This window comes from Bos mutus, chromosome 16 (assembly GCF_027580195.1).
Source record: "Bos mutus isolate GX-2022 chromosome 16, NWIPB_WYAK_1.1, whole genome shotgun sequence".
Lineage (NCBI taxonomy): Eukaryota > Metazoa > Chordata > Mammalia > Artiodactyla > Bovidae > Bos > Bos mutus.
This window is the reverse complement of record NC_091632.1, coordinates 10,037,753-10,058,498: the sequence shown is the minus strand read 5'-3', so window position 1 is coordinate 10,058,498 and position 20,746 is coordinate 10,037,753. Positions and strand designations below refer to the sequence as shown.

At 42.8% G+C, this 20,746-nt stretch overlaps 1 protein-coding gene across 3 annotated transcripts in view; it reads right to left on the bottom strand.

The window, feature by feature from the left end:
• ASPM (assembly factor for spindle microtubules) overlaps nucleotides 1-20,746 on the bottom strand; it is a 62,325-nt gene that overhangs the window by 14,643 nt on the left and 26,936 nt on the right. For 2 of the 3 annotated variants that reach the window (XM_070384692.1, XM_005897216.3), the window contains 8 exons: nucleotides 19,989-20,134; nucleotides 19,815-19,900; nucleotides 19,163-19,384; nucleotides 17,051-17,258; nucleotides 16,806-16,948; nucleotides 16,558-16,686; nucleotides 12,653-12,847; nucleotides 1,850-6,553 (listed from right to left, as the gene is read on the bottom strand). In XM_070384692.1, the coding sequence (XP_070240793.1) occupies nucleotides 1,850-6,553; nucleotides 12,653-12,847; nucleotides 16,558-16,686; nucleotides 16,806-16,948; nucleotides 17,051-17,258; nucleotides 19,163-19,384; nucleotides 19,815-19,900; nucleotides 19,989-20,134 (5,833 nt within the window). The remainder of the gene's footprint in view (nucleotides 1-1,849; nucleotides 6,554-12,652; nucleotides 12,848-16,557; nucleotides 16,687-16,805; nucleotides 16,949-17,050; nucleotides 17,259-19,162; nucleotides 19,385-19,814; nucleotides 19,901-19,988; nucleotides 20,135-20,746) is intronic. The other variant, XM_070384694.1, reaches the window with a different exon arrangement.

Here is a 20,746-nt window from a genome sequence, read left to right as displayed (position 1 = left end):
TGTGTGCGCTGCCCTCACCTTCTCAACCCTGTGAGGAACACAAAGGACACACATGCACCGACTCCGCCTCCGGGGAGAGGACGGGGACGCCCACCGCCCTCCCACCCCGCCTCAGGTGCACCTGGGTTCAGGCCAGCCGGCTGCGGAGTCCCAGCGCCCATCCACCCGCGACCTTCAGACTTTCTGATTCTGGCAACCCTGCAGCTGACTAAAACCTTAAGTGACAGTTACAACTTCTTAAGTGCTTAGCGCTACACTCAGCGCTACGATTCCTTATGGTAACACAGGTAGGTACTATTACCTCTAATTTAGAGATGAGGAAATGAAGGCCCAGAGGAACTGACACCAGTAAAAGAACTTGCTGATGTCACAGGTAATAAGCAGCAGACCTGTCTTATTTAATCTTGACAAATATCTTGTGAGATGATAATTAAGCTCTTTCACAAAACAGAAATTAACGCTGAAACTTGTTACCTCATAGTAAGTGAATAGGGTCAAAATCTGAACCTGAATCTATTTGATTTCAAAATACCTACAACAAATATGATAACTACCTCCTTCGTGGGGGTCGGTTTCTAAATTCAGTTGACAGGCGAGAGTGATATGTAGGTCAAACTGACTCTTGTGGTGTCCTTGACTCGGAGTATCTCTATATGGTTTTATGTAGACAAGCACCCCCTAGTGGGAGCCAGGTGTCAGTCTTTTTGTCTCCGCGGCTCTGTTTAGGTTCCATGTGAGGCCAATCCCACCCTCCGCTCAGGTGGACCCTGAAGACCCTACCGTCACTGCCCTCTGTTCAGTGTGATTCACTTTCCCCACCCCACTGCCTACAGCTTCCTGACTGGCCACCCGCTGCCTAGTCCATCTCCCACATTCCCGCGGGGCATGTGGAAACGCACTTTCCTGACCAGGGATTGAACCTGTGCTCCCTGAATTGGGAGTGCAGAGTCTTAACCACTGGGCTGCCAGGCAAGACCCTGCCTGAGTAATTTTAAAAAGATAAACTAGGATTCTGGTCCTCCCCTTAAACTCATCTAGAACTTCTTTTAGTCCAGAGGATGAAGGCTACCCTTTTTCCGTCTTACAGAGCTGCCCACCTCTCACTCCATGGACCGCCATCCTGGTCTCAGATCACCTTTATTGCACACCTGTGCTCACTCTCAGCTTAGAGCTCCATGTTACCCCCTAGAGCTGGAATACTCCTTCAATACAGTTTACTAGGCTATTTCCTTCAGCTTAAGCTTAACTCTTATCTTGCTGCTGCTGCTAAGTTGCTTCAGTCGTGTCTGACTCTGTGCGACCCCATAGACAGAAGCCCACCAGGCTCCCCCGTCCCTGGGATTCTCCAGGCAAGAACAGTGGAGTGGGTTGCCATTTCCTTCTCCAATGCATGAAAGTGAAAAGTGAAAGTGGAGTCGCTCAGTTGTGTCCGACTCTTAGCGACCCCATGGACTGCAGCCCACCAGGCTCCTCCGTCCATGGGATTTTCTAGGCAAGGGTAATGGAGTGGGGTGCCACTGCCTTCTCCGAAGGATACCACTAGCTGTTTTCAAAACATGTAAGGTTGCCAGCTGCAACCATATGGTCTCAAAGTCTTCACTTTTAACTATGCAGTCATAACTTAACTTTAGGGTGATCATGTCCAGAACAATCTTGTTCTGTGCTGTCTTGGGTAGACAATTATCGGCACCTTTTACCCAACTTCAAAAATCTTCCATTTTGGAAGGTAAATGAAATGGTTACATAAACTAACTCTTATTCTTTATAACCTGCTACAGCTCAAATTGAAAATTCTATGAAATATTGGTCAAAGGATGAATGAAAGCTTTATACTTAAATACATAAATACCTGGATTTTTATGGTGCTATCTTTAAGTTCCCGAAACTTCCTTTTCTGTATAAATCCTTTCACTCTAGCTTGAATAATGATTACACTGCTCCTTATTTGTAAGTACAGTTCTCTTTGATGTTTTGCAGGCAGAGAGGCTCTGTGGGGATTCTGCAAACCCACTGCTGCTTCTCTGTACAGTAAGAACTGTTTTCTGCTTTGCTGTGTCCTGAAGCACCGCTGTAACGTGAGGGCCGCCCTTTTCTGCTGAAGGAATCTTCTGCGATATACGGCCATCTGAAGGAAGGACTGAATTCGCACGGCAGCACGCCTCTGTTTTTCCAATCTTCTTGTAACCATTTTACGGAAAGCTTTTTGAATTGTGACTGCAGCCTTTCTTTGAGAATGCTGCTCTGTTTCCTGTGAAGGGCCAACCAGAGAAGTTTTATACAGCCCTTGAGCCACAAGTGCTGGACTCTCGCCAGCTTCATGCTGGCTCTCAGTCCTGTGACAGTAGAATGCAGGCTGGGTAGCAGGGGCTGTCATCTTTTTGTCGGGCATGGTTTTTAATTTCTGTCTAACTTTCATGCCTCTGAAAGCAGCCTGAATAGTTCGTGCAGATTTCTGAATGGCTAAAAATTCCTTCCTCTCCATTTTCACTCTGATATACGACCTGTAGTGATTCTGTATGACAACAACTGCTCTTTTCTTGGCCTGATAATCAGCTCTGGCCCGGTGCCTTCGGTAGCATGACTGAATTCGTGTGGCAGCCAGGTGCATGCGTTGGATGCCCCTTCGTGCCTTAAAGCCTCTGAAACAGGACTGGATACAGATGACTGCCTGGGTTCGCACTGCCATTAGCTCTCTGTATCTTCTTTGAACAAAAACTACCTTTGCCCTAAAGTGGAGATAGTGCTTCCGTGTTTTAAAGGCTCTAAAATGCTCCTGAATAGTAATGGCAGCTTGATGCCGCCTTTCCTCAATCAGTCTCCTTACGACCATATCCTGAAAGCCAGCTCGGGCACAGGTTGCTGCTTTGAGTGCATCGTGTTGAAGAGCTTTCCTTTTACTCGCTCTATATCTTTCTTGTATTACTTTTGTAGCCCACTGAAGCTTTTGGTAGAAAAAATGTTGCCTGTACATTCTGTATGTGCTTTGTATTATGACAGCGGCTCTGTGCTTTTCCCTTAAAAGCTGTCTTGCTTTCAGCCCTTTATATGCAGCCTGAATGACCACTGCAGAGTGCCTCCATCTGATGTAAAGTGCTCTTTGCAGTTTTGCAGCTCTGCATGCCCGGTAACGCTGCTGAATGAGGACCGTGGCGTGTTTCCAGGTCTGAAAGGCCAGGCGTGCTCTGTGCATTCTGAAGCTTGCCTGGATGAGGGCTGCAGCCCTGTGCATCTCCTGTAACTGCTTCTTTACCATCCGTCTTCGGTAAGACGCCTGGATTATAATGATTGCCTTCTGTAACTCCAGGAATCGGTGCAAGTGGTGTTTGGCACAGATGGTGGCTCGGTACTTCCTCTGAACAAAAACAGCAGCTTTCTTGAGGGAAAGGAATCTTTTCCTCATCATTATAGACCTAAACCTGCTCTGAATCAGGGTCGCGGAGGCATGCATCCTTTTTAGACGTCTTCTGACTCTCATACCCCTGAACGCAGCCTGGAGGACCAGCGCAGAGTGTCGTTGCTGAAGGTACTGTCTCCTCTGCAGGCGTGCAGCCCGGCCTGCCCGGAACCGCTGCTGGATGATCTGCGAGGCGCACCTCCAGGTCTGGTACCTCGCCCGAGTGCGGTGCCTCCTGAACGCGGCCTGGAGGGCCGTGGCCGCCCTGCGCATCTCCTGTATCTTCTTCCTTACCATCCACCCCCTGTACCAGGACTGGATTTTGATAGCTGCCTTCTGCAACCGGAGCTGTTGTACGTGATGCCTTGTGCAAACCTTTGCACGGTATTTTCTTTGAACCCACACGGCGGTCTTCCTGAGAGACAGGAATCTTCTTCTCATCCCCAGAGTCCTAAACCTCCGCTGGATTACGGCTGCGGCGGAGTGCATGGCTTTTAAGCGTCTTCGCGCTCTCATGCCCCTGAAAGCAGCCTGAATGCAGATGGCGGAGCGTCTCAGCTGGTTGTACCTTCGCAGTTGTGCGTGCCTTTCCCTCGCTGCCCGGTACTTCTGCTGCACCGTTTTCGTCACCTTCTTTAACTTATTAAAATAGGCTTGCTGCCGGCGTCCCCTGTAGTGGGCCTGGATGAGCGTGGCCGCCGTCCGCATCCTTCTCAGGCTCTGTCTAACTCTTGCCCCTCTGAGAGCTGCCTGGAGGAGGGCAACGGTTTTCAGAATCATCAGGTACTTTGCACGCTGAGCTCTACCTTGGCGGTACGCTCTGTACCTTACCTGAATTATGATGGCTGCTGTTCTCATTTGCTGATACCTCCTCCGTGACTGCTGCATTTTGAAGGCGGCTTTGATGAGAGTGGCTGCCGTGTGCATGCGCCGGATCTGTCTTCTTGCTCTGACTCCTCTATAGACGGCCTGGATTTTCAGTGCTGCCTTCTTTACAGCAAGATATTCCTCACGCTGACGGCCTGCGAGCTTAGCCGCACGATACCACCTCTGAATGATGACGGCCGCTGCTCTGTAGCTGGCGTACTTCTTTCTGGCTTGGTATGCTCGGTATCTAGACTGTATGGTGGCGGCTGCCTGGTGCATCTCCTTCACTTTCTTCCTCACTCTCACCCCTCGAAAAGCTGACTGTAGGATTATTGCAGCTGCTTTGGTTTTCAGAAACAAATGATGCTGTTTTCTTCCTGTACGATAAGCCCGATAATGCATTTGAATTAGATGAGCCGCTTTTTTCATGATTTCCCATCTCTTCCGCTGCACGTGCCTTCGGTAGTAGGCCTGTATGATGATGGCACATCTCTGTTGCTTCTGAATCCGCCTCCTGGCTGCTCGGCCCCTCCAGGCGGACTGGAGCATCACTGCCGCCCGGCGCAGTGCCGTGTACTCCGTCCGCTGCCTCCGCCCCGCGGCACGAGCTCTCAGATGCTGCTGGATCACGGATGCTGCCGTTTTTAACACCCTGAACTCCTTCTGGGCCCTGGCCATTCTGAAAGCAGACTGAATCTTCACTGCAGCTTCATGTTCCTTTCTCATCTGCTTCCGAACTTTCCAGCCACGGTAAGCGGACTGGAGAGAAATCGCAGCTGTCCTTGTTTTGAAGAAATGGCTTCTTATGGCAGAAACAGTCTTGTGTGTCCTGTACCATCTCTGAATCTTGAGTGCAGACTGAAGTACGGATTGATACTTTGTCCTCTGACGATAGCCTCTAAAAGCAGCTTGAATTTTCAGAGCAGCTGCAGATTGCTGTTGCAGCTGCCGGCGGACCTTATACCCTCTGTAAGTGGCCTGCAAGTAGGTCACGGCTCTTCTGACTTGCAGGAAGTGCTTCCTCTGCTGGGCCCCTGCTCTGTGCGCATGATAGTAACGCTGAATGACAACAGCTGCGTGACAGACTTTCAGGTAGTCCAGCCGCATCTTTCTCATCCTAAAGTAAGACTGCAGTGAAACAGCGGCTTTTCTCTGCAGCCTCACCTGCTTCCGAACCAGGTACCCTCTGAGGAAAGCTTGCAGTTTGATGCAAGAGGCCCGCCGATGTTCTTCTCTCTGTTGTGCAATTACTCTTAAATGTAAATATTGTTTGCGGACTAGCTTCATCCTGACAATGGATTGTAACTTTACTGTAGCCTTTTTGAGCCTCAGAAACTTTCTTCTGGAAGCATAAGCCCTGTAATATGATTGAATCTTTACAATGGATGTGAGGATGTGAAGAAACTTTTTCCTGGCCTGCATTCTCCTGCATGCAGACTGCAGGACGATGACAGCAGAACGTGTCTTCTGGTAAGAGGCCAGAACTTCCTTGGCTGACATGTAAGCTCGGAAGTGAATCTGAATTATGAGGGCGGCTTTCTTCATCTTCTGGTATGTGTGTAATTGTTGACGTCTCCTTATGTGTGCCTGCAGCCTGATGATGTTTTTCTTAAGGTTTAGAAATCGGAGTCTGTCCTGCCTCATTCTCCAGTACGACTGTAAGACACAAGCAGCCTTGATCTGCCTGCATAAGTTACGTGCTCTCCTTCCCCTGAAAGCAGCCTGCAGGCGGATGGCTGCAGCGCGTTTCTGCAAATAGCCTGTGCGCTCAACCTTTCCTTTCACGTACGCTCTGTAGTGCTTCTGCAGAGTCAGGATAGACTCTCTGGTCCTTGTATATAACTTCTGGGCTTGAAAGCACCGAAATCTTGCCTGAATGATGATAACACAAGATCTAAGGTGAATGTACTTCCGTAATTCTCTGTGCATCCTATACCAGGATTGTATGACCACGGCAGCTCTTTCTTCTTGAGCACATTTCTGGACACGCCATTGTCTGAAAGCTCTTTGCAATGTTATGGCAGCATTTATTTGTGATTGCCTCTTACGTCGCCTCCATCTCCTGAAGGCAAACTGGATTACAAGGGTGGATGATCTTAGCAGTTCATATCTCTGTCGATCCTGCTTGCTTCTCACATGAGCACGCCAGCGCCTCTGAATTGTCACAGTAGCCCAATGGTATCGTTTGTAAGAAGCAACAGCAATGATCATTCTTATCTTAGATTGCAGGAAAATTGAATAATATTTCAATTTCAGAAACTGCTTTCTAGTGGAATATCTTCTCCAGTGTCTCTGAAAAAAGAAAGGACAGAAAATAAAATAGACACAACTTCCTATGCTTAAGACCTTTGAAACTATCACTTTTCCTAATATTTTGCTTAAAAACAAACATATTAAACTTAAAAGCAATATATTTCTAAAGGAGATACTTGTCTCTTTTGTTTATAGTTTGTTTCTATGTTGATACAACTGTAGCCAATACAAAAATCTTTCTCAAAATACTAATGATATTTACATAGCATTTGTACTCAGGAGACATAAGAAATATAAATAAGTTTTTGTTATATTAGAATAACATACTAGAAAAAAAAAAAAAACGATAGTAATATTCTGCTATCTATTGATTCTAAGTAAGTTCCTGTGAATATATCTCTGGTTCGTATATTCTACCTTCTATCAAGGTTGATAAGATATAATGACTGGAAACTGTTCATAGGCCTGGTAAGGCCGACAAAGGTCCATACAGTCAAAGCTGTTGTTTTTCCAGAGTCATGTACGGATGTAAGAGCTGGACCATAAAGAAGGCTAAGAGCCAAAGAATTGATGCTTTCAATTTGTGGGGCTGGAGAAAACTTAAGAGTCTCTGGGACAGCAAGGAGATCAAATCAGTTAATTCTCAAAATCAACCTTGAATATGCATTGGAAGGACTGATGCAAAGCTGAAGCTCCAATACTTTGGCCAACTGATGCAAAGAGCTGACTCACTGGAAAAGACTGATGCTGGGAAGAACTGAAGTCAAAAGAAGGGGGCAGCAGAGGATGAGATGGTGAGATAGCATCACTGACTCAATGGACATTGAGCAAACTCTGGGAGATAGTGAAGGATAGGGAAGCTTAGCATGCTGCAGTCCCTGGGATCACAAAGAATCAGGCATGACTTTGCAACTGAACAACAACAGATGTCAACAAAGAGTTTTGAGAAATAAGTGAGGCAGATCACTTTCTGAGTCAGTATTTTCATTAAGAATAAAATTCAGGAATTATAGTTACTTGGTTAAAAAATGTAATTCTGGAAAGACTTGAGGAGTAAGAAGCCGTTTGCCATCTGCTTCCTTCCCAGCACCCCCTATTCCCTAACCCTGTAATTATCCCAGCAATGTGCAAGCTGTGAAGTCTTAAGCAGATCCTGGCTGCTGGTCATCAAGCTCTGGACAGTCTGCTCTAGCTGTAAGACGATTCTTCTGTCCAAAACACTCCAAATATTGCCAAGATGGGGTGGGAAGTAATGGAAAGATTAAAAGTCTCATATAAAAAAATCAAAGATACAACTAAGAACCAAATGGGAATATCAGAACTAAAAAACACAGTAACCAAAACAACAACAAAACCTCACTGGGATGGCTCAATAGTGGAATGTACATGACGGAAGAGTCAATGAACTTGAAGATCAATGCAAAGTATCAATGCAGAACGAGAAAGGAAAAAAAAAATGATTGGGGAAAAAATTGTCTCAACCAATATATCGTTCAATAGGCAAATGGATAAACAACTGTAGTATATCTATAAAATGGAATGTCATTCAGTGTAAGCTACTGAGGCAGGAAAAGACTATTTAAACTTAAATGTGTATTTGTGAAGTGAGAGAATCTATCTGAAAAGGCTATATATCTCTGAATTCAAACTGTAGGACATCCTGGAAAAGCAAAAATAGACAGTAAAAACAACAGTGGTTGCCCAGGATTTTGAAGAAGGGTAAGAGATGAATATGTAAAGCAGAAAGGATTTTTAGGGCAGGATTTTTGTCAAACACATAACTATACCAGATAAATAGTGAAACCCTTGGAAACTAAGGACTTCAGTTAATTATAATGCATCATTGTTGGTTCATAAATTGCAAACATGATACCATAAAAAAAGAAAGCAAAGCAACAGAAATGATAAAATCTGCACTAATAGAATATGATTCTCATGTACTCCTTAAAATTTTATTATGATCGAAAGCAAAAATTATAATATTGCCTGATGCGGTTTCAGTTGTATGTAAGTTTAATAAATAAGACTGCTGCTGCTGCTGCTAAGTCGCTGCTAAAACATAAAAGTGAGGGAGGGGAGCAAAGGGATCTAGATAGTGGTAAGTTTTCTACATTCCACTTAAAGTGATAAAGTATTGATTCTAAGTAAAAGTTTTGTATACTGAAATGCCTATATCGACCAAAAAACAAGACAAAAAAAAAGACACCCCCAAAAAAAAAAAAAAACACAAAAAATCTCCCAAATAAATCCCTGTACAGAGGAATAAAATAATAATTAAAACAAAAAGATAAACTAAAATGAAACACTAAAAAGTATTCAAATAATTGAAGAGACAGGAAAGGGGGAAGAGAAAAAGGGAAGAAAGCTAACATTCAGAAAATAAATGATAAAATGACAGACCAAAGCTCAAACATATTGATAAATATCTTAAATATAAATGGCCTAAATCACCAATTAAAAGACAGAGATTTTCAAGACATAAAAACTAAATGCTGTCAAGACTTCAAGCCGTATATAACGATTTAAGTAACTAATAAGTAAAATAAAGGGAAAAAATATACCCTGCAAATGATAATCAAGTGAAAGCTAGTTTGGGGTTATAGTAAGAACATGCAAAGTAGACTTTAGAACAAAGAAAATTATGAGGGATAAAAAGGAACAATAAACAATGATAAAAAAGCTCAACTCACCTAGAGGACAGAACAATTCCAAATGTGTACACACCTAACAAAACATCTTCAAATACATGTAGATAAAACCAAAGAGGGAAAGACAATATCCGCAATTATGTTGGAGACTTAACCACCGCTTTCTTGGCACAAGAATAAGTAAACAGAACATCAGTAAGGACATAAAAGAACTATCGACCTGACATTTATAGAACACTGCATCCAACAACAGAACACACGTTCTTTTCCAGGACAGAGAACATTCACCAAGACTAGGACCAACTTTTTCTGTAAAACATTTACAAACAAATCACTGATAAAGAACTTGTCTACAGTATATAGAAAGAAATCTCAAAACTCAATAAGATTAGCACTCAGTTATAAAAATGGTCAAAAGACTTCAACACACTTTATAAAGAAGATGACTGAAAGGCAATTAAGCATTTGAAAACATATACATAGCCTTTGAGAAAATGCAAATTAAAACCAAGAGACCACTACACACTTATCAGAACGGGTGAAACACAAGCGATCAGCGTTGCTGAGGATATGCAGCAATTAGAACCCTTACACACTGGGGGTGGGCATGCAAAATGGAATAAGCCAGTCTAGACGGTTTGGTGATGTCTAAGCTATGGTTTTTCCAGTAGTCATGTATGGATGCGACAGTTGGACTATAAAGAAAGATGAGCACCAAAGAACTGATACTTTTGAACTGTGGTGTCGGAGAAGACTCTTGAGAATCCCTTAACTGCAAGGAGATCCAACCAGTCAATCCTAAAGGAAATCAGTCCTGAATATTCATTGGAAGGACTGATGCTGAAGCTGAAACTCCAATACTTTAGCCACCTGATGCGAAGAACTGACTCATTTGAAAAGACCCTGATGCTGGGAAAGATTGAAGGTGGGAGGAGAAGGGGATGACAGAGGATGAGATGGTTGGATGGCATCACTGACTCAATGGACATGAGTCTGAGTAAACGCTGGGAGTTGGTGATGGACAGGGAGGCCTGACGTGCTGCAGTCCATGGGGTTGTAAAGAGTTGGACACGACTGAGTGACTGAACTCATCTATAAAGCTAAATATATACTTAACAAATGACCCAGCAATCCCATTCCTAGATATTTACCCTAACAGAATGAAATCACCTAAAACTGGAAACAATGCAAATATCCTTCAACAGATTAACATTTAATCCAACTGTGGCACATCCACACCAGGGAACACTACGCAGCAACGAAGGAGAATGCATGCACTGATCCATGCCACACCTGATACATGCAACACCAGGATGAGGCTCCAAGGCCTCCCGCAGAGGAAAAAGCCAGTCTCAGGGCTGACCTAGTGTAAGGCTCCCTTATGTGATATTTTTAAAAAGGCAAAACCATAGTAAAAGAGAACAGAGCTTGGTGCATGGGTGTGGAGGAAGAACGGACCACAGAGAAATGGAATGCAAAAGTTCTTCTGGGAGATGGACTGTTCACAACCTGAGAGTATGTTTAAATTTGTGTAAGTGCACACCAAAAAAAGACATGAACATTTTACTGAGTGTTATTAATAATTTGAAAATTAAAATTTTAATTTTAATCTGCATAAAGTTAAAATTTATTAAATTTAAATTTTAAAAATAGATACTATATCTAAGTAAAGGTATTTAAGACTTCTTGCATCAGATAAAAAAATCATTTTAGGAGGTTTTTAAAGAAGGCCTGAATAAATAGGTATTTATTAATACCATGTTCAGTAGCTAAAGGTATCAATTCTAACTAAACTGACATATTCAGTTAAATCTCAAATTCTGACATTTTTGAAACTTCAGATTCAAAATCTGTAAGAAAATGCAGAGGACTTAGGATAGCTAAAAACTTCTTAAAGAAAACAAAAGAAGTCTTTGTCTACCAGACGTTCAGATTTCTTGTAAAGCCAGAGTATATGGTTCGATGGGAGACAAAAAGAACAATGAAATAGTAAAAAAAATTCTAGAAACAGAACCACATGCGTAAGAATCCGTGCTAGGGGAATTCCCTGGCAGTGCAGCCGTGAGGATGCTGGCTTCCACTGCAGGGGACAGGGGTTCAGTTTGTTGGGAGCTAAGACCCCGCATGAATCCGTGCTAGGGGAATCCCCTGGCAGTGCAGCTGTCAGGGCGCTGGCTTCCACTGCAGGGGAAGGGGGTTCAGTTTTTTGGGAGCTAAGACCCCACATGCTGTACTGCGCAGAGAAAAGAAGACTTGATGTGCACTACAGGTAGCACAGCGAGGCAAGGGTGGTCACTTCAGTGACCTGTAACTGAAACAGCGGCTATCCACATACACAAAACGAAATATGGTCCCTGGCACAAATCATATGCAGGAATTAATTTCAAGAGAGATCTAAATGTGAAAGACCACACATTAATGCTTTCAGAATAGAATATAGTGTAGGAGAATATCTTCAAAGTCTTAGCAGTTAAACAAGTGCTCCTCAAATGGTTAAAAAAAAAACACACCCCCACACAACCCCCTAACCACAGAAGAAAATTAAGAATTCTCACTGGAAACATATAAACTATAAATAATGGTCTGGGAGAAGATATTTGCAACATACATATCCAACAAGGACCAATAACCAGAATATATAAAGATCTCACACAAATCCACAAGAAGGCAATCAAAATACAAAATGAAAAAAAAAGATCCTTGAAAAAACACTTCACAAAAGATTTTCAATACGAAGAGTTGTTCAGTGTCATTCATTCTCAACAAAATGCAAACTAAAAGTATTCTAAGGTACCACTACTAGAATCACTGAAATTAAAGAGATAACCTCCAGGTATTTTAAACAGCCGGTGGTCCTATAACCAGCTTAGAAAACGCCTCATCAGTATCTACTAAAACTGAAACACATACGCCTTCAGGCAAACGACTGTACTCGTAGGTATGCGCCAAACAGAGTGTGTGTATCTCACCCCAAAAGGCACGTTCATAAAACCTTTAGTCATACAGCTCAAAACCAGAAACCCAGATATCCATCGACAGTAGAAGAGATGAATAAATTGTAGGATATCATATGCTGGGAAAGACTGATGACAAGAGAAGAAGGGGGCAACAAAGGATGAGATTGCTGGATCTCCAACTCACTGGACATGAATTTGAGCTAACTTCAGGCGAGAGTGGAGGACAGGGAAGCCTCGTGTGCTGCAGTCCATGGGGTCTCAAAGAGTTGGACAGGACTGAGCAACTGAGCAACAGCAAAACAGGGTGCAGAATTAAACTGCTCCCCCTGTCAGAGCAAAGTAGGTGCTTCGATTTGTTTGATCTTCATGTTCAACATAGCCAAGAGTTTTACATGTAGTGGGGAGATACCAAATATTTGTTAAAGTGCTAGATAAAATATAAAGCCTAAAATTTAATTTAAAACTTTACCATATTTTATTCTCTTAAAAATATCATTAAACCTTTTTAAATCTAAAAATTGAGAATACCATACCTGAATAATAGATGCTGATTTACTGTGAACTCTTTCTAGTTTTTCCTTTTTCAACATTAATAGTTTTCTCTTTGCTAAGGCTCTTCGCCAGTATTTCTGAATGACCAATGCTGCGCTGACCTTCTTTTTAAATCGTTGTTTAGTGAGGAAATTGATTATAGCTGATTGAATAATTCTTGCAGCTTTGTCTCTCTCCTAAAAAAAAAAAAAATGCAAATATGAATTAAACAATCACTTGAGACCCTAAGCCATTATTTGTAAGAAGTCAGATTGGGCTTCCCAGGTGGCTCAGTGGTAAAGAATCTGCCTGCCAATGCAGGAGACACAGGAGATGCGGGTTGATCCCCGGGTTGAGAAGATCCCCTAGAGGAGGAAATGGCAACCCACTCCAGTATTCTAGCCTGGGAAATCCCATGGGCAGAGGAGCCTGGTGGGCTACAGTCAATGGGTCACAAGAGTCAGAGACTACTGAGTAACTAAGCAACAACAACAGTTTCTCAGATTATGGTGGAATGAATTCATGCTTGATTTTTGGGAAAGGGTTTGCCAACAAAGGGCTATATAGTCAAAGCTATAGTCATGTTCACATATGAGAGTTGGACTATAAAGAAGGCTGAGCACCAAACAATTGATGCTTTCAAATTGTGGTGCTGAAGAAGACTCTTGACAGTTTCTTGGTCAGCAAGGAGATCAAACCAGTCAATCCTAAAGGAAATCAATCCTGAATATTCATTGGAAGGGCTGATGCTGAGCCAAAGATCCAATACTTTGGCTACCTGATGCAAAGAGCTGACTCATTGGAAAAGACCCTGATACGGGGAAAGATGGAGGGCAGGAGGAGAAGGGGACAACAGAAACAGAAGATGAGACAGGTGGATGGCATCATCAACTCAGTAGACATGAGTCTGAGCAAATTCTGGGACATAGCTGAAGGACAAGGAAGTCTAACATGCTGCAGTCCATGGGGTTGCAAAGAGTCAGACATGACTGAGCAACTGAATAACAAAGTAGGAGAAAAAAAAAAAAGGAAAAAGAGACTCAAATAAACAAAATGCTTTACAGTATAAGGAAGTATTATTTTATGATTTTAATTGGATGTACTGTGTTTATTTATTATTAATGTGTATTTACTTATTTGGCCGTACCTCACAGCATGTGGGATCTTAGTTCCCCGACCAGGGATTGAACCCACACCTCCTGTATTGGAAGCTAGGAGTTTTAACTGCTGGACCACCAGGGAAGTCCTGGAAGTATTGTTTTGCTGCAATTTGAAGAAAGGAATTCACAAAAAAGAAAAAAAGAGGCAAAACACCCTCTTTTACCACTAGAATACACTGTGGTTTTAAGTATAGAGGCTCAAGAGGACAGAGCTCAGGGCTGTGACAAGTGGTGTCAGGACTGCCTGATGTGTCAGTGTCCAAAGAGGAGCTGGCTGCCTCGGGAGTTCCAGAGGCCAGCGCCCTGAACATCTCTACTTCTAACAATGAATTTCAGTGAATAGTAACAGGTTAAATGCCAGGTATCAAGCATCATTCTAAACACTGCGAGAATGAGCCATCCAACCTCACAACAACCATGAGAACAGATGAACCGGCCCTACCCCCATGCTGCTGCTGCTAAGTCGCTTCAGTCGTGTCCAACTCTGTACGACCCCATAGACGGCAGCCCACCAGGCTCCCCCGTCCCTGGGATTCTCCAGGCAAGAATACTGGAGTGGGTTGCATTTCCTTCTCCAACGCAGGAAAGTGAAGTCGCTCAGTCGTGTCTGACTCTTAGCGACCCCATGGACTGCAGCCCACCAGGCTCCTCCTTCCATGGGATTTTCCAGGCAAGAGTACTGGAGTGGGGTGCCATTGCCTTCTACCCCCATGGCCGTGAGGAAACCCAGGCAGGCAGGTCAAGTAGACAGCTGGTCCCCCAGGGGTCAGCCCGCCAGGATTTGACGTAGACAGTCTGGCTTCAGAGTTCGTGCTCCTAATCACTTCGCTGCTCTTTAAGGCTAGACTTATTACTTCACTTCACTTGAATTAGACACAGGAATATAAATTATTCCTCTGGTGGAAAGGAACAACGTACAGGCTGTCTGACAGCCCTTTGTGTTGCTGCGTGGGACAGTGAGCAATGCGAGGGCGGGCTCGGCACAGAGATCAGCTGTAGGTGCTGACTGGTATTTAACTACAACTGGAAACCATGCAGCATGAGAACACAGCTACCTGCTGCTGTTAAGTCGCCTCAGTCGTGTCCGACTCTGTTCGACCCCATAGATGGCAGCCCACCAGGCTCCTCTGTCCCTGGGATTCTCCAGGCAAGAACACTGGAGTGGGTTGCCATTTCCTTCTCCAATGCATCAAAGTGAAAAGTGAAAGTGAAGTCACTCAGTCGTGCCCGACTCTTAGCGACCCCATGGACTGCAGCCTACCAGGCTTCTCCATCCATAGGATTTTCCAGGCAACAGTACTGGAGTGGGTTGCCATTGCCTTCTCTGGAACACAGCTAGGGAAGGGATCAAATTGCTATTCTAAACCTGGCCACCATATGCAAAGAGCCCACTCATTTGAAAAGACCCTGATGCTGGGAAAGGTTGAGGGCAGAAGGAGAAGGGAATGACAGAGGATGAGAGGGTTGGATGGCATCACCGACTCAATGGACATGAGTTTGAGCAAGCTCCGGGAGATACTGACGGACAGGGAGGCCTGGCATGCTGCAGTTCACAGGGTCGCAAAGAGTTGGACAGGACTAAGTGACTGAACAATGACAATAACCCAGGTCTGAAATGGTGCAAGAGAATGGATGGTATGAATCGCCAAAATTCAGCTACTTTACAGGTACTAAGAACTTTATCATAAATACATGGTAATTCAGAACTAAGGAGCAATCTTGGGTGAAATATATTCTGAAATACCTGCTAAGATTTATTAAACATGAATGCTTCTTTTACTTTCTCCAAATAAATACAGCATTATTAGTGAAAAGAGTAGAGGATTAAAATAGTTTATTCAGTTTGACCAAGGAGACCATTTCTAACATTGAGAAAAATGACATTTTTTCCGAACTCAAGAAAACACTTATTTTATGTTAATGCAAAATTCGTGCTATCAGGGACACAGAGGGACAACCCTTCTCCCTGAGCTTGGGTCCTAAATGTTCTGAGAAGTTAAGCGATGGAAACCAAAATGCCACTTTTAAACTAACAAACGATAGCCTGGAAGACAGTTTCATGACAGAATGAGCTTGGCTAATTGAACTGCAGAGTCTGGCAGGGGACACCCAGGCCAGAGAGGCACTGGTTGGGGGCAAGGGTCCCAGAGCATAGGGCGAAAAAGGAAAGGAAAGCTCCTATTTCCCAGAGGCACGTCAGAGTTCAAGAGGAGGGAGGGAAGAGATGAGTCAGACAACCCCAGTTTACTTTTCACAAATTCACAATGTGCGTAAGTTATTCCATGTCCCCTGGAGCAGAGTGAAAGGGAGGACAAAGCCTGGAAAAAATACCCAATGAAGGATACATTGGACATTAGGGAGAAATATGCATCCCCTACTCGAAACACACACAATCATGAAAATTACCTCAGTAATTTCTTACGTCAGTAAAATGTAAAAAGGATATCAAGAATCATTCAGCTGACATTTTATGAACAATTTACATTACAGTATTTCATTACTGACTGGGCTTCCCAGGTGGCTCAGTGGTAAAGAAGCCACCTGCCAATGCAGGAGATATGAGAGATGTGGGTTGAAACCTGGGTGGGGAAGCTCCCATGGAGAAGGGAATAGCAACCCACTCCAGTATTCCTGCCTGGGAAATCCCATGGACAAAGGAGCCTGGTGGGCTATAGTCCACTGGGGTCTCAAAGAGCTGGACATGACTGGGTGGCTGGGCACACACACACTTCATTTTTGAGGAGTACCTGATGGTGTTTTAGATCTTTTTTTAGCTTATATTGTCTCCAAGTTGTTTGTATGAGTCGAGCGGCTCTCGTTTCTTTACGAAGATCCAAAAGCCTCGCACAAAGAAATGACAAATAGGTAATCACCACCTAAGACAGAACATAAACGATGAAGAGAGAAGTTTCTATGAGACAGAGAGCATGAGACTTCCTATCATCTGAGACTCTGATTACTAAGAGTTATTACTGTTAAGGAACTTTTACTTTACCTTCTCATCAGGGATTGTGTTTGACATATCTGAGTGATGGATCATGGCAGGTATTCCACCAAGGTCTCTAGCAGCAGACCTAACCAACTGAAAATTTTTCTTTTCATTTTCTAGGAGTTCTTTGTATAGTTCTGAAGTATTTTCTGCAATGCAAGAAAAACAGAGATCAGATGATACTGCGAGGGCCAGAAATCAGACAGGCCAGTGAGAACACTGGAGGAGTAAATTAACTGAAAGGGACTAACCCTGATCAGGTGGTTTAAGAGGGAAATCCAGAAAACTCCCGTCAGATTCGGATGATGAATTCAGCACCACGGAACCAGTGTGCGTGCACTCCACGGTCTGGGTGGTTCGCTGACATATGGCGTCAAAAGGAACGTAGCAAGGGTGGTAGTGGTGGATCAGGTAACACAGCACCCGGCCGTCCGAGAAGGACACCGTGAAGTTCTCCACCTGGTGAGAAACGTCGGGAAAAGAATGGACGGTATCTAGGTAAGAACACAGGTACTGGTGGCTTTACAGTCCGTATTTCCTTTTAATAGCTAGGACTGGCGTGCTAATTTATAGCAGCACCTACTGTAATACCATGTGTATGCTCCAGCGTATCTGACTCTTTGTGAACACAGGGACTGTAGCCTGTCAGGTTCCTATGTCCGTGGAATTTCCCAGGCAAGAATACTGGAGTGGGTTTGCCATCACCTTCTCCTGGGGATCTTCTCAACCCAGGGATCAAATCTGCGTCTCCTGCATTGGCAGGCAGATTCTTTACCACTGAGCCACCTGGGAAGTTATACTGTAGACTACCACATTCATGGCCAAATTCTCACCTCTAAAATATTATATTATTGTGCTGGGTTGGAGAGTGTTCATCAAAAAATTCATGTCCTTCCCAGACTCTCAGGATGTGATCTTGTTTGGACATAGGGTCATTGCAGATTTAACCAGTTAAGATGGGACCACAATGGAGTAAGATGAGGTTTTAATCTGATATGACTGGTGCCCTTATGAGAAAGGGTGAGAGACACAGAGGCAAGACGCACAGGGAGAATGCCGTGTGAAGACAGGCAGTGACTGGAGCACTGTGTCTACGGACCTAGGAAAGCCAAGGGACTGGAGTCAAGAGAAAGGCATGGGACGCAGGACTGCAGCACCAGGGTCTTTGGGGCTCTCTAGTACTTACTTAAAACACAGACGATCATATATCTGACAGTTTTTCTGTTTTACATTCCTTATGGGATATGTTATTCATATGCATCAGGACCATTTATTTTCATGTATTTATACTTAAACATACATATATGTTTGTGTATTAAAGACATATAAATATATGTATTTACACTTAAACATACATACGTATCCTCCATTTCATATAGCAATGGAGGATCAATCTAACAAATGATTATAAAAGACACAACTCAGACTATTTCCTCCCTCTCTACCGAGTGGGGCAAAGTCCTCTAATGTCCCTTTGTGGATGGTGGGTTTGTTTGCATTCACCTTTGTAATAAGAGTTTCCTTGGTAGCTCAGACAGTAAAGAGTCTGTCTACAGTGTGGGAGACCCGGGTTTGATCCCTGGGTCAGGAAGATCCCCTGGAGAAGGAAATGGCAACCCACTCCAGTGTTCTTTCCCGGAAAATCCCATGGACAGAAGAGCCTGGCGGGCTACAGTCCATGGGGTTGCAAAGACTCAACTGAGCGACTTCACTTTGTAATAAGGATACGATCCTTTGGTGCCCCAGTTCTATACAAGCATCTCCTTTTAAGACTACCAACTAGGGCATTTTTCCCCTAGTAAGACATAGAATACAATCGTTCATTACACAGTTGGTGACAGATTTGATGAAACTAGATATGTGACGGCACCTTACTCATTAGGGGAAAGTTTGCTTGTACATATTAACTAAGAGGGGATACAGGTATACATGTAACTGACTCGCTTTGCTGTATGGCAGAAATGAACACACTCTAAAGCCACTATACTCCAATGAGAAAAAAAAAGAAAAAAAGAAATGCATTATCATTATTATTATAATTTTTAATTGGTATTAACACACTGTATTGTTTATAATATAAGTTATATTAGCATCTGTATTATCATAATAAATCTGTATAAGATGTATCATTATAGTTATATAATTGTTACGTTTATATGTCACCTATTATATATTAATATATACATATATAAAATACATCATATAAAAATATCTGTATAAATGATCTATATAGTAATGAAATTCTACTACCTTATATGACATTAAAGAAAAGAAATTAAAGAAAATATTTCATGCACTGTTTATTTGATTTTAACCAAAATTTGCTTAAAGAAATTAGGCTAAAACAAAAACACAGAACTTACTTTTTTATTATAGAAGCCACAGACCGCATTTACCCAGTCCATCAGCAGCTTTACGCTTTCACTGCACTGTTCAAAGGGGCCGCTATGCCTTTCATCTCTCTTTTTACTGATAACAGCATCAGGACGGCATGGCAGTGCAGACATCGTTTTCTTCGTACTCTGTGTGTTCTTTAAAAAGTCAATTTCTTCCTTTAACTGATCCAAATTAAGGGAAATATCCACCTGGAATACAAAAAGAGGATAAATACCATATTTTTCATACATTATTTTTGGCCCACAAAAGTTCAAGTCTGCTACTATCAATATTTTTTTAAGACAAACACAGTCTACAAGGAAGTCATGGAACGTTTAAGTGCTTGAGTGCACGGGATCTGTATTCACCTAAGTCAGGGATCTGATCTTGTCTGTGTCCCATCAGCGAGGAACCCTTAGCTCTAGTCTCCTCCCCTATAAAGAAATGACAATAGCGACCTACTGGGGGCCTTGTGAGGATTAGACTGGAGTGTACATAAAGCCATTAGCACAGTTCCTGGGACAGAATAAGTCTCGCAAGTAACAGCTACTACTGCTAGTCTTTATTTGACACAAAAGACTTTTATAAGTCAATACTGAAAACTGACAAAAAATACAAAATGCACCAAATGTACAATACCTGAAAAGCCAATGCGATCTTCCAGAGCAACGCCAGGGTTTTCTCTCTGTGTCTGTCCACAATATCCTTAGACAGGATTGCATTTCCTGCAAACGGAAAAGAGTCCGTTAGCACAAAGTACGTACAACTTGATTTTCAGTGAGAAGAAAACTTTTATCGTTACTTGGTTTTTACCATGCTCATCATTCAGCTGAATTCCTCGTGATTTAAGAATTTCAAGAACGATGTCAACATTGTGCATCTTTTGAAGACGACTTATTGCAGGAATTCTGAGTTTCTTTGAGAGATTCCAGTTTTGCGTGAGAAGTTCCATAGTTCGCCTAACAGTGAAGGGATTGCCACAAGAAATTGTTAAGATAAAAACATGCAGGAAAAACTAACTTCATTTAAATAATCACCCATATCAATCTTCCAGAGTTAAAGGGTTTTTAGGTTAGAAAGATCTCAAAACTGTTACTCCATAGTTAAGTAAATAGAGTTATTTCTCATCTAAGCCTGGGCGTTAAGGTCTATGAACAGAATGTAAGAACGGGAAATAAGATGCACACACACAAATGCACACAGAAACAGAAGAACAAGGCTCTTTAGGGAAAAGAAAGGAAAACGGACACTGACTGAGGGACTCCAGTGTTCTACACATCAGGTAAGCGCTTTCTTTTCTTATTTTAGTCCTTTTCTTATTTTGTCCATGGCAAATCCCACAGTCGGGCAATTACTATCCCGTATTTGGCAGATGAAGAAACCAAAGCCCAGAAAAGTAAAATAAATTTCCAGTGATCTTACAACTAGTAATGACAAGACTAAGATCAGAACTAAACCCCACTGTTACAGTTTCCAACGAAGCCATTGTCTTATATTTATACCAGGTAAAGCAAAAATGTTTGAGTGCCTACCTTAAAAAATCATTTATACCACAGTTTAAATTCAAACTC